This window comes from Physeter macrocephalus, chromosome 20, assembly GCF_002837175.3.
Source record: "Physeter macrocephalus isolate SW-GA chromosome 20, ASM283717v5, whole genome shotgun sequence".
Lineage (NCBI taxonomy): Eukaryota > Metazoa > Chordata > Mammalia > Artiodactyla > Physeteridae > Physeter > Physeter macrocephalus.
Genome location: NC_041233.1, coordinates 57,233,860 through 57,245,004, shown reverse-complemented (window position 1 = coordinate 57,245,004; position 11,145 = coordinate 57,233,860). Strand labels below are relative to the sequence as shown.

At 52.3% G+C, this 11,145-nt stretch overlaps 1 protein-coding gene across 1 annotated transcript; it reads right to left on the bottom strand.

Moving 5' to 3' along the window:
* Nucleotides 1-3,382: 3,382 nt before the first annotated feature.
* On the bottom strand, nucleotides 3,383-6,922 carry KAZALD1 (Kazal type serine peptidase inhibitor domain 1). The gene is made up of 5 exons (XM_055081158.1): nucleotides 6,890-6,922; nucleotides 5,915-6,480; nucleotides 4,613-4,773; nucleotides 4,385-4,532; nucleotides 3,383-4,200 (listed from the first exon to the last, which is right to left on the bottom strand). Exons 2-5 carry the CDS (start codon nucleotides 6,426-6,428, stop codon nucleotides 4,106-4,108), a joined length of 918 nt encoding a protein of 305 aa, XP_054937133.1. The 5' UTR covers nucleotides 6,429-6,480; nucleotides 6,890-6,922; the 3' UTR covers nucleotides 3,383-4,105.
* Nucleotides 6,923-11,145: the final 4,223 nt, after the last annotated feature.

Genomic DNA, 11,145 nt, shown 5'->3' with positions numbered 1-11,145 from the left:
CTATTCCTCACACATATATACGTAAACAGAGTTATACATACATACATTTATACATGCACACACAATCCTGTAAACATACATGTATATAATTAATCACATGCACATCTTAGAATAGAATGTAAGGGGACTTCCCTGGTGGTGCAGTGGTTAAGAATCCACCTGCCAATGCAGGGGACACGGGTTTGAGCCCTGGTCCAGAAAGATCTCACATGCCGTGGAGCAACTAAGCCCATGCGCCACAACTACTGAGCCTGCGCTCTACAGCGCACGAGCCACAACTACTGAGCCCACGTGCCACAACCACTGAAGCCCGCGTGCCTAGAGCCTGTGCTCTGCAACAAGAGAAGCCACTGCAATGAGAAGCCCGTGCATACAACGAAGAGTAGCCCCCGCTCGCCGCAACTAGAGAAAGCCCGCGCGCAGCAACGAAGACCCAACACAGCCAAAAATAACATAAATAAAATAAATTTTTTAAAAAAAGAAATACTTGTTGAAAGAAAGGCAAATAATAGAACATGTACTTGCAAATAAATGTATACATACAGCTATATACACATATAACAACACATCCATATATACAGTGCTTATGTACACACATACATATATGCACCTACATGGTTATCTACATACATATGTCTGCATTTAGATAATCTACATACACAACACATTGTGATGTACATACATATATACATACATGTACACAGTGCATGTAGACACATACACACATAAATAGTATGAACATATTATAGATATCACATATATACTACGTATACATGTGCACCTTCACATACATATATGAATACAAATCAAGCACCTTTTTACTCAAATTTTTCCAGTCAATTAACTGTCTCAAGACCCTAGGCCCAGGTTTGGCTGCTACAACCAGAAATAACCACCAGATGGCACTCTTTCACCACTTGCTGTTCTCCCCAGTGTTGCCAGAGGTGTCGCCAGACATGTCTCTCTCCGCCTAGGCCCAAAGCTTGCAGAGCCGGTGTACCCCAGGCACTGCCCTGTCCCCTACCTACAAGACTGATGGGCTTGTCCTTGGTGCCCAAAGCCTGCAATCTCTGCCCTCTCTGAAATCAGATTCATCCTCTTGGGCCTCCAGGCTTCTGTTGGAGAAGTGGACTCCCCCTTGGGGCTCCAGTTCTGCTCAGCTCTCAAATCCACACACACATATACACACCCCGTTCACCAAAGAGCTAGCGGTTGGGCTTCACCGGGACTCCCTCGACTCAGACCAGCGCGGCTCAAGGACCCTTCCTTGAAGCCTTCGAACTAGCAATGAGCAACCGGCTTCAGTGGCCCTATTCCCCATAATGGCCCAAGGAGTGAGTCGGGGTCATTTGGACACTTGTAGCACCTACACAGCGGTACACACAGCCCCCTTTGGCGGCTTACTCCCCAGATCCTGCCTGGGACGCCCAGCCGGGTCAGCCAAAAGCTGTGAGGAGAGTGGCTAGGCCCTGGGACTTAGTACCCTCGGCATGGGAGCGGCTGGTCCCGGTTTAACCCTTCCTGCCCCGGTCCAGTCTTGACTTCAGACCTCTGGTTCAGAGCTGGAAGGAAGCGCATTTGCTCATCTTAGGCAAGCTACTTAAAATCCCGGAGATGGAGGAAGTAGGATGGGGCAGAGCCTCTCCCGCCTCCAGACCTAGACCACTGCGAGTCAGCTCCCCTGGAACCTCATATGTCTGGTGTGAGCAACCTAGGACGAAAAACGCGAGGAAGGCTTGAAAGTCCGTGGGGAGGCGAAGCCGGGAGTTCTGGCAGCAGCTCGGCTTCCCCCTCCACCTCCCCTCTCCTCCCCCGGGAGCGGCGGGAAATTATTTATTAAAACACCGCCCGCGCTCTCATTTATTTGCGGTGAATAATCCTCGGCATTGCAGCGCGTTTATTAAACCTTTCCCGTCCCAGCAATTCTTTAATAATAAATCGCATGTCACTTTCCAGCGACGTTATTAAAGCCGGTCCGCTGGAGCAGGTGTGGGGGGGGTGCGCAGCTGGGGTTCCTCCTATTCAAGGCTGTGGGGCCTGAACCTGCAGCACCGCGGAGGGGGAAACTGAGGCTATAAGGAGGCTGCACCTGAACATCCTGTAAAGTCTCCAAAAGTGATGGAGGAGTACGGGTTCTGGGGGACGCTTGTGACCCTCTAGGATCGTGCGGGGCCTCTGCTCTGTAAGTGGGAGCGGTAGGATCGATGGGCCCGCCAGGGGGCGCCTTCGAGCCCAGCTAGCCGGGAGTCGCCGGCGAAGAACAAGTCAGGGGCGGGTTCCCTGGCTGCTGCGGGACCCAGACCCCAGTCCCCTCTTTCAGCGCGGAGCAGACCTCCTTCTGGGCCGGAGGCTGAACGGCCTGACCCTCCTGCCCTCACCATACCGCTCACATCCCTATCCCTACTTTCGCGGTCGACTTAGAATTCACCCCAAGTATCCAACCCGCTCGAGTTGTTGAGTGCTCCTCCTGGAAACGCCGGACTCCAGCCAGGACTCGGCAACGAGAACTGTCCTCTGGCTTAGCCTCTGGACGAGTCCTGAGGTTCTGCGGGAGGGGCAGCCAAGCCTTTGGGTTGGGGTCCGGGCCACGCCCCTCCCAAGAGGCCGGGCTCCCTGCGTTGGGCCCCAGAGGACAAGCTCAGACACCGAGTCAACTGCGACTTCTGCCGTTGTGTGGCGCCAGGCTTCGGGTGGAACCCAGGCGCGTAGGAGGCCTTCGACACCCACACACGGGGGTCTTGGCCTCGCCAACTTAAGCTTTCATTTTCTCCTTTAGTCAGTCAATAAACGCTACGCCTCACCAGTGTCCCTGGGCTAGGTAAGGCGAGTGTGGAGAGAGATTTCGGGAGCGAAAGAGTACGACTCTGTGAGGGACCTCCAGCCAGAGAAGACATGTCACAGTTGGGGCAGACGAGAAAACAAGCTTACCATGATTTTGTCTGGGTTCGGCTGGGAAATGGGCGGCTTCGTAGGTAAATCCTAGGGTGCGGCCCATACATGTGACCAAACTTCTCCCCTCCTCCATCCAGTCTATGCTTTCATACTGGGTCCTACCCACATAGATCTGGTTTCCCACTCTGCCTGGGGAGGGGACAGAGGGGCAGGCAATCTATCTCTAGACCAGCCCCAATGGAGTGCAGACTGGGGGGATACCCTCCCTCCCAACCAGATGGCTCCAACCTTCCTGCCTGGGGCGGGGGGAGGCCCCAGCTCAAGCCTCCTCCACATCTGGCAGGCATGTGCTTAGAGAGCAGGACCTACAGCTTCTGGAAGCCAGAGTCCTACTACCCTGGGAGGCCTCCCAGAGAAATGCAGTCTCTGTGTGCAAATCTGCATGAACCATCTGTCTCAGTTTGTTCATAAATCTTTATTGCGTGCCTACTGTGCCTAGTCTTGTGCTAGGCATCGTCCAGTACAAAGTGGTATAATATATGGTACTGCCCTCATGGAGTTCCCAGAATGACAGGAAAATCAGACATGCCCAAATGCCCATCTTACTGCACTGAGCTAAACCACGCTCCATCGTGCCTTCCTGGACAGCAGATGGCAAACAGCAAAGAGGACTGCAGTTAGTATGTGCAATTGGGACTTAGAGAGAGGGAGATTTTCTAGAAGGTGAGTTTCGAGAAAGGGTAGACTGAGGTTAGGCAAAGACTGGGGACTAGGAAAATAACAGCAGGAGCTGTGCAGAAGGGCAGTCAGAAGACTGGCTGAGCAGAGCTGGAGGGAGGGCTGCTGGAAAGAAGTAGAGGATCCTGGTGTCTGCACCCCTTTGTGTCAGCTCCACTCCTCCCCACCCCTACTCCCCACTCCCCACTCAGCCTAGAGACCAGCAGGCAGCTACTGCCTAATGCCTGGCTGGTCCACACAGGAGACTGTCCTGGCCAGAGCACTCCTGCATGGGCCCCTCTGCATCCCACCTCCCCTAGTCTCTGCCGCTCTCCTTACCCTCCAACTTTTGTCTCTCCCACCACCATCACATCTCCCCTACTAAGGGCATTAAAGCAATCTGTGAAGGGGCCCTGCTCCTCCTTTCCAGATCTTTTCAAGAGCAGGGTTGAAAACTACCCCCACTCACCCACCCCCATGGGCCACGGCTCTGGACCTAGTAGTAATCCTCGGCCTCTTCACTCTCAGCCTCCTTCTCAGGAAACAGGTGCAGGAATGACAGCTGGGGGATGCCTGTGGAGTTCAGCTGGTCTGCAAACACATGGGGACAAAGGAGAGAGAACAGGAAAGAGGGCTGTCAGTGCCCATGTATCCCAGTCTATGAGAAAGTCATGCTTGTGTGTGTAACCCCATGCATATACACACATGGACACACATTCAAGGGCATGAATCCACCACCTTCCCCCAGCCCCCAGAGCTCAGGGCTCTCCCTTACCCAGTGTGAGCACTGTCAGGCTAGCTGGGGCCTCAACCTGGCCAAGGGCATTGCGGGCCAGGCAGCGGTAGATGCCCTCATCGCTAGGACGCACAGCCTGGATCTGCAGCCAGCCCGTCACCTCAAACCTCTGGGGTCCACCCCTAAACTGGAGCCAGGAGGAGTCAGCAGCATCATTCTAGAGGGACCGTGGGCTGCCCCGGGGAGGCCTTTGCTCCCTGTCCCTACCTGCACAGAGATGTGGGGGTCATCCCCTGGCAGCTGAATGTCCAAGCCGTCCTTTCTCCACTCGATGGAAGCCATGGGGTAGGCAAACACTTCACAGCCAAAGATCACATCCTGCCCCGTCACGTTCCAAATGTCATATGGGTGTGACACAATCTGGGGCTCTGGGGGTGGAGACAGGAGGCCTAAGAACAGGATGGCACATCCAGCCCAGAAAGGACTCCATATACAAACCACTTTGAATGTGTTTGTGAAGGAATACATATATGCTGAAGTAAATACACATCCATAAACATGACATGACACATACACAAATGTAGCTGCAGGTACACACAAGGGTGGGAATACAGCGATGGAAATGCACAGGCAGACAAGATGCACAAACAAGCACAAAGACCCACACCTCAGCTTGGCAACCACACTCTGTCCCTGATTGCTCCCCTGTCCTCATTCCACCCTCTAGGCTCCTACCCTGCTGGACTTGTAAGCAACACCTCCCTCCCCCACACCCTCCCCCTTCTCTAACCAGGTCCTGCTGCCAAAGGCCCGAAGATCAGCCCTTCCCCCACCCCACCCTGGTGGGGGGGCAGTCCACGTGGCAAAGGTAAGGACACTGAAATCAATCTGGGCAGCAGGCAGAAAGCCTGGGGTCGTGGGGGAACCCTCCCGCAGAGCGTTTATTTTCCCAGCAGCCCAGCCAAGCCAGACCCCTCAAAGCGGCTCAGGAAGTGAAGGTTACTAGAGCTGCCAAAGAAAACTTGAGGCTTGAATAGCCCTCAGCCCGCTGGGATGGGGGAGGAGGAGCTAGAAGAGCCCCCCTGCTCCACTAAACCCTAAACGCAGAGGAAAGCGGAGCGCGGGAAGAGGCCCGGAGACTAGGTTAACTAAGCACTGGCTCTACGGAGCCGCCCAAACGAAACCTGATTGCATCTCACAGGAACCCAAGTTTCCCTGCCTGAATTCTAGTGGTCTGGACAAAGTCTGAGAGTCTCTCTTCACTCTCTCAATTTTGAGGCCAAGCGTTGGCTATGTGCCTGCTCTCTCAGAGGGTTGGTCTCTGCCAGCCGGGTCTGCAGCTTTCACGTTCCCCAGCGCACGCTGCTTATTGACAAAGCTCCGGACCCGCACCTTCAGGCGGTGGCTTCTGCGGACCAGCCCCGAGATTAAACTCTTATAATGGACTCGAGGCCTCCCTGGCGTCATCTTTTTCGCTCCGCTGGCCAGAGACCAATGCCGTCGGGGACCGGGGAGCAATGCCTTGAGGAAACCCAAGTGCCGGGGGTCGGGGTCGCGGGCCGTGCGTACCCGATTCGCAGGGCCCGGGGTGCGCCACGGTGAGGTTGGCGTCCGGCCGAGCGCGGGCCGCCTCCTGCAGGCGGCAGATCTGAGCGTAGGTGCGGCCGTCGGAACCGCAGAGAGGGCGCTGCGAGCGGCAGGCACAGAGCGGCTCGGGCACCTCTCCGCGGCTCAGGTCGCCACCAGCGTCCAACTGGCACTCAAGCTGCTCGCCGCAGCGCCCGTAGAAGTGGGCACTGGGGTCCAGGTCGCAGAGCTGGCCCTCGAGATTGGCGCATTCCCAGCAGCAGCCGCACGCGTCGCGCACCCGGCCGGCCAGGCAGCCCCGCGGCGAGGCGCACTCTTCTGGCCGGCAGGGAGCGCAGCCCTCGCCCTCCTCCAGCAGCCGTAGCCAGCCGCGCCGCAGGTAATCGGGGCCTAGGGATGGCCGCGCGCCAGCCGGGGACGGCGTCCGCACCACCAGGAGTAGCAGCAGCAGCAGCAGCACAGGCAGCGGCAAGGCAGCTGCGGGCGGCTGGGGCATGATTAGCTGGAAGCCTTGAGAGCACTAGGGGCTTCAGCGCGTGCGTGGCACCCTGCCGGGGATGGAAACCAGGTCAGGAGATCAGAAGCAACCTCCTTGTTACTCGTACCAACCTGGACCCTAGCACTGCCCCCTCCCCTGCTACCTTGGAGTCAAGTGTCGAAGGGTCATAGGAGGGGTCATCCAGTTAACTGGGTGGTAATTGATTGGGCTGTTCTTGGGGGTTGGGGAGAGGTGAGAGGAGGGAGTGATAAAGCTCAAGCACACACGCGCACCACCACTACTACCACCACCACCACCACAAACCATCCAACTTCGAAGCTTCCTGCCCTAGAGGTAGGTGGGAATGGATGGTCCCAGGAGGAAGGAGCTGTTAATAAGGGTGGAAAGGGGGTGGGGCGGGGGAGGGTGTGCGTGTTGGGGTGGGGGTGGGGTGATGCCCTGGGGCCCAGAGCGCTCACCTGGTGTCCGGGACTATGCGCCTCAGAGCAGCCGTGACTCCTGTCCGAAAAAGCAGGCAGTGGAAAGGAATCGGGTGGGCCCGCCAGCCACCTCGGCTCCGACTTGAGACTCTCTGACAGAGTCCACGGACTTGCACTCAGAGAACAGCTCCTCCGCCCCCTCTCCCCGCCCCTCGACTTTGCATACCCCACCCCCTACCCTAGTTCTGAAGCTGCCAATTTTATGCAGCCGCACGGGACCCTCCTGGGCCACTTCCCCCTAGCCTGGTCCAAACTCACAGTAAGAACAGAACAGCAGTAACCGGACACCCAAGCTGGGAAAGGTCGAGAGATGGGGTGGAGTGCGGGTTCGGAGTAGGGGATGGGAGGGTGGGGGGTAGCTGGGAAGTTAAGAGTTGGTTGAAAGGCTAGGCCCTGTCCCATCTGACTTTACAGCCCCATCCGCTAGAGCAGCTGCAAAATGACAAGGAGGTAGGAATTCTTGTGCCAAGTCGGGCGCTCCTGCAGGGCAGAGCCAACAAACGTCGTCACCCCGCAGCTCAGGGGCGATTGCAGGCTTGTCCACCCCACTTCCCCACCAAGTCGCGGACCAGAGACTCGGCGTTTACTTCTGCCTCCTCACATCTGGCCTCCTCCTCCCTCCCCACATCCGGCAGGTGCTTCAACCCGAGGAGGAGCCGGGTGATTAGAGAGGTCCCAGCCGACCGGCGGCCGCTGGGAGAGGTGGGCGGGGCGCCTCCCCAAATGGGCAGCGCTCCGGGTCAGAATTACAGGTTATGGTTGCTAGGTCGGCAGGGCCAGAGGCATTCGGTCTCGCGGCCGCCACCGGCGCCACCGTGGCACTTTGGGCTGGGGGCGGGGAGAACATTCCTGGAGGCCCGCCCTCCGTACCGGGGGTCTGCCACGCGCCGCCCCGGCCTGCCCCCCAGCGGCTTATAGAAACCGCGCTGCAGTCCAGTTTGTAGGGGGCGGAGACTGAGCTTTGCAGCCAGGGAGGGGACTTTATTCAGTCAGGCTCGCTCCGGAAGGACCTGGCCCGGGGTGGACACCAGCCTCTCCATCAACCGCGAAGTTGGGGGCCGGGCCTCGGCCTCTGGACCGCCCAGGAGGACTGGCTCCGCATGCGCACCGGGTGCCGGGGGAGTCGAGCTCTCGGAAGCGGTCAGAGACTCTCTCTCCTGACCTGAACGCAGCCAAGCCCCTTCATTTAGGGGTTCCCTCGAAGGGCTCTACTGAGGTGGGCGTAGCCAGATACACAGTCACCCTAGTCTCTAAAACGCAGAAGAGTGAAGGGAAACAAACTTCACGCGAGGTCTCGTAACTGTCGCGAGAATCAAAACAGGAAGGAAGTCTAGGAATTCAGAACAGGAAAAGCCCGCGGCTTTTAAACCGGAAAAAATGGGTGGAGCCTGGTAAGGCTGATAGTTGTGGGTAATTCCTTGTCCTTGGCCCTGGGGGGCAACTGAGAGTGTCGATCTGGGGCAGAAGTGAACTGTAAGAGAACTGCGGGAAGCCCTGAGAAAAAAGGGGGATGGGGGACTTGAAATTGCGGAGCTGACTAACGGAGCCACCCAAGGACAGGTCTCTGGTTCTGGTTTACAAAGTACCATGAGGGCTGAGATCGATGTCCGGGTTACAGAGCGGAAGCAATCCGGGATCCCTTAATGAATTGTTACCGGCTTCTAAAACCAGGAGCCAATATTTAAATAACAAACTCCACAGATCTAGAAACTCTTCACTTACCCACCTTGTGGTAACCGGTTGTTTACTTTCAGTCTCTGCTGTGCTCTTTGCGTCTGGTATTAGGAACTGTGACTAACTCACCACTGTATCTTGTGAACCTAGCCCCTCTCCTGGCAGCACAATAAATTGTCGGTAAATATTTGTGGATTAAATGTGAAAGACTTTTCCTGAGTGTAAAAGTCAAGTTTAACGTGGATTTTCGGAGTCGCTGACGAAGGCTGGATAGACAGGGAACAAGCGCCCTCTGGTGGTCTTGCGGTTGGTGACGCGAACAGGACCATGCATACAGTAGGCACCAAAGTTGTTGACTCTACAGGACATCTTCTTTTATTAAGTAAAGATTTGTTTCAGAAAAACTCCACATATTGTAAAAATACGTTTAGAAGGGAATTTTTTGCATAAGGCACAATTTGAAAGTATCTAAAGATCCCCATCATCTGACACTTTATCCACTAAGGCTCCAAAACACATTCAGTAACATCTATTCGCATCGTAAATAGTAAATAAATAAATAAATTTAATAAATTTGCATACTCATACTTTGAAAATGTTGACTCAGTTTGAGCAGATCATGCAAAACTGTTGGGCCACAGGAAAAGGATTCTCTTAATTCAGATGATGTGACTACTGCAAGGAAAGAAGCCAGGTGGCAGCATCCTTTGCATCGGCATTAGGGAGACTAGATTCAGGTGAGGAGGGTGAAGTTAAAATTTTTTGAAGAACAGATAATCCTGCCTCTTTCCTCTCCTTACTCTTTCCTGTAGATGCTTGTACTGAAGAAGGAATGGGGTATAGAATATAGTTTGCTTTCCACTGTGAACCATAGCCTGGAGTTCACGGTTATCATACCTTTACTTTCTTTCAGCCACTGACCCATGAGATAATTGTTAAATATAATGACAGAATGAAATGGGTCCTAGACAAATGAACAACATAAGATGAAACACAGCATAAAGGATCAGTTTGGTAAGAAATTACTTGGGAGGACCCACACATTCTAACCTGTCACTTCTTGAACCCTATTTTGACACAACTAGTGAAAATTATAGGGTTGCAACTTTGGAAAAAGCAGAAGTGAAATAGATGGTCCAGATTGACCCGTTAGAAATGGATACAGAGGAATTGTGCTTCCAGTGAACATTAGAATCAGTTAAGTCAAAAAAGTCTCAACATAAATAATTAAGAAGGAATACCTTGTAGCTATCTACTACGACAAATTGGTGAACTCGGTCAAAATGAACAATACATGTTGGAAAATAGAGTTAAGTAAAAAGGAGAAGTATATGAATACTGATCACAGCTGTGTAAATATTTATTATGTATATCATCAACAAACACCCCAAGAGAGTGTGGAACAAGGCAAATGGTTGAGTATAATGCTCACAATCCTTTATTTTGTAAAATTATTTTTCATAATAAAAAAGTAGAGGCTACTTTTATAGGTAAATTAGGATGTTGAGATAAATGTAGAAAGTTGGGCTAACCAGGTGGGAAGATAAGCATTATAATTCAGCAACAAAAAGCGTTACCAAAAGAAAACTGGAACACCCAGCAGACTAGCTCTCTGGAATACCAAAATATTAAGGCAAGTTGAATGAGCTTTAAGACATGCAGAAAGAAATGAGGTGAAAATTTTCTTCAGCTTACTTTTCTTATGTCACAGGAGGCAATTCCTCCCCGAAGGCTCCCAGTTTCCCATCCACCTTTGAGATGGAAATCATAGCTCCATCTGACCTAACGATGTGGCCACATTTTGTACTGATAAACTTAGAAGTGATGTAAAATCATTGACTCTTTCTACATTTCTATTCTCTTTGTTTTTAACCTTTTTAAAAAATTTTTGAAATATAACAGACAAGCAGAAAAGTGCACAAAGTAGATATAGAGTTTGATTAATTACAAAATAAACACTCGTGTGATCATAATCCAGGTCAAGAAATACAACATTGTTAACACCCCCAGAAGCCCCCATCATAATTAATCCCTCCTTTTCCCCCTGGATAACCACTTCTAAACTCTGTATTTTCATTTTACCTGGTTTTGACTTTTATATAAGTTAGGATACACCTAGGAATGGAATTGCTGCTTCACATGATATGCATGCATTCAACAGTAATTACTACCAAACCATTCTTCCAAACTTTTTCCCCATTATGCCACATCCTTGCCAACACTTGATATTGTCAGTCTTTTTAGTTTTAGCCATTAAATAAATATTTTAGAGCCTAAGATTCTGACATGACTCATCCCGCAAGGATTTCCTCCCCTGGATTTTCAAAAAGCTTTATTTTGAAATAATTTTTAGACTTGCATAGACATTGCAAAAATAGCTCAGAAGGTTCCCATGTACCCTTCACTCACCCTGACCCAATGATAATATTTTATTTAACCATAGTATAATTATCAGAAGCAGGACATTGGCATTGCTACAATACTGTTAATTAAACTATGGGCATTAATTCAGATCTCACCTGTTTTTACATGTATTCATGTGTTTGTGTGTGTGTTTATAA

Coding starts and splice junctions, on each gene's coding strand:
- KAZALD1 (XM_055081158.1), bottom strand. CDS start 6,428: ATGCCCCAGCCGCCCGCAGCTGCCTTGCCGCTGCCTGTGCTGCTGCTG. Junction 4,774..5,914: donor CCCCGGGCCCTGCGAATCGG/GTACGCACGGCC, acceptor CTCCACCCCCAG/AGCCCCAGATTGTGTCACAC. Junction 4,533..4,612: donor ACCCCCACATCTCTGTGCAG/GTAGGGACAGGG, acceptor TCCTGGCTCCAG/TTTAGGGGTGGACCCCAGAG.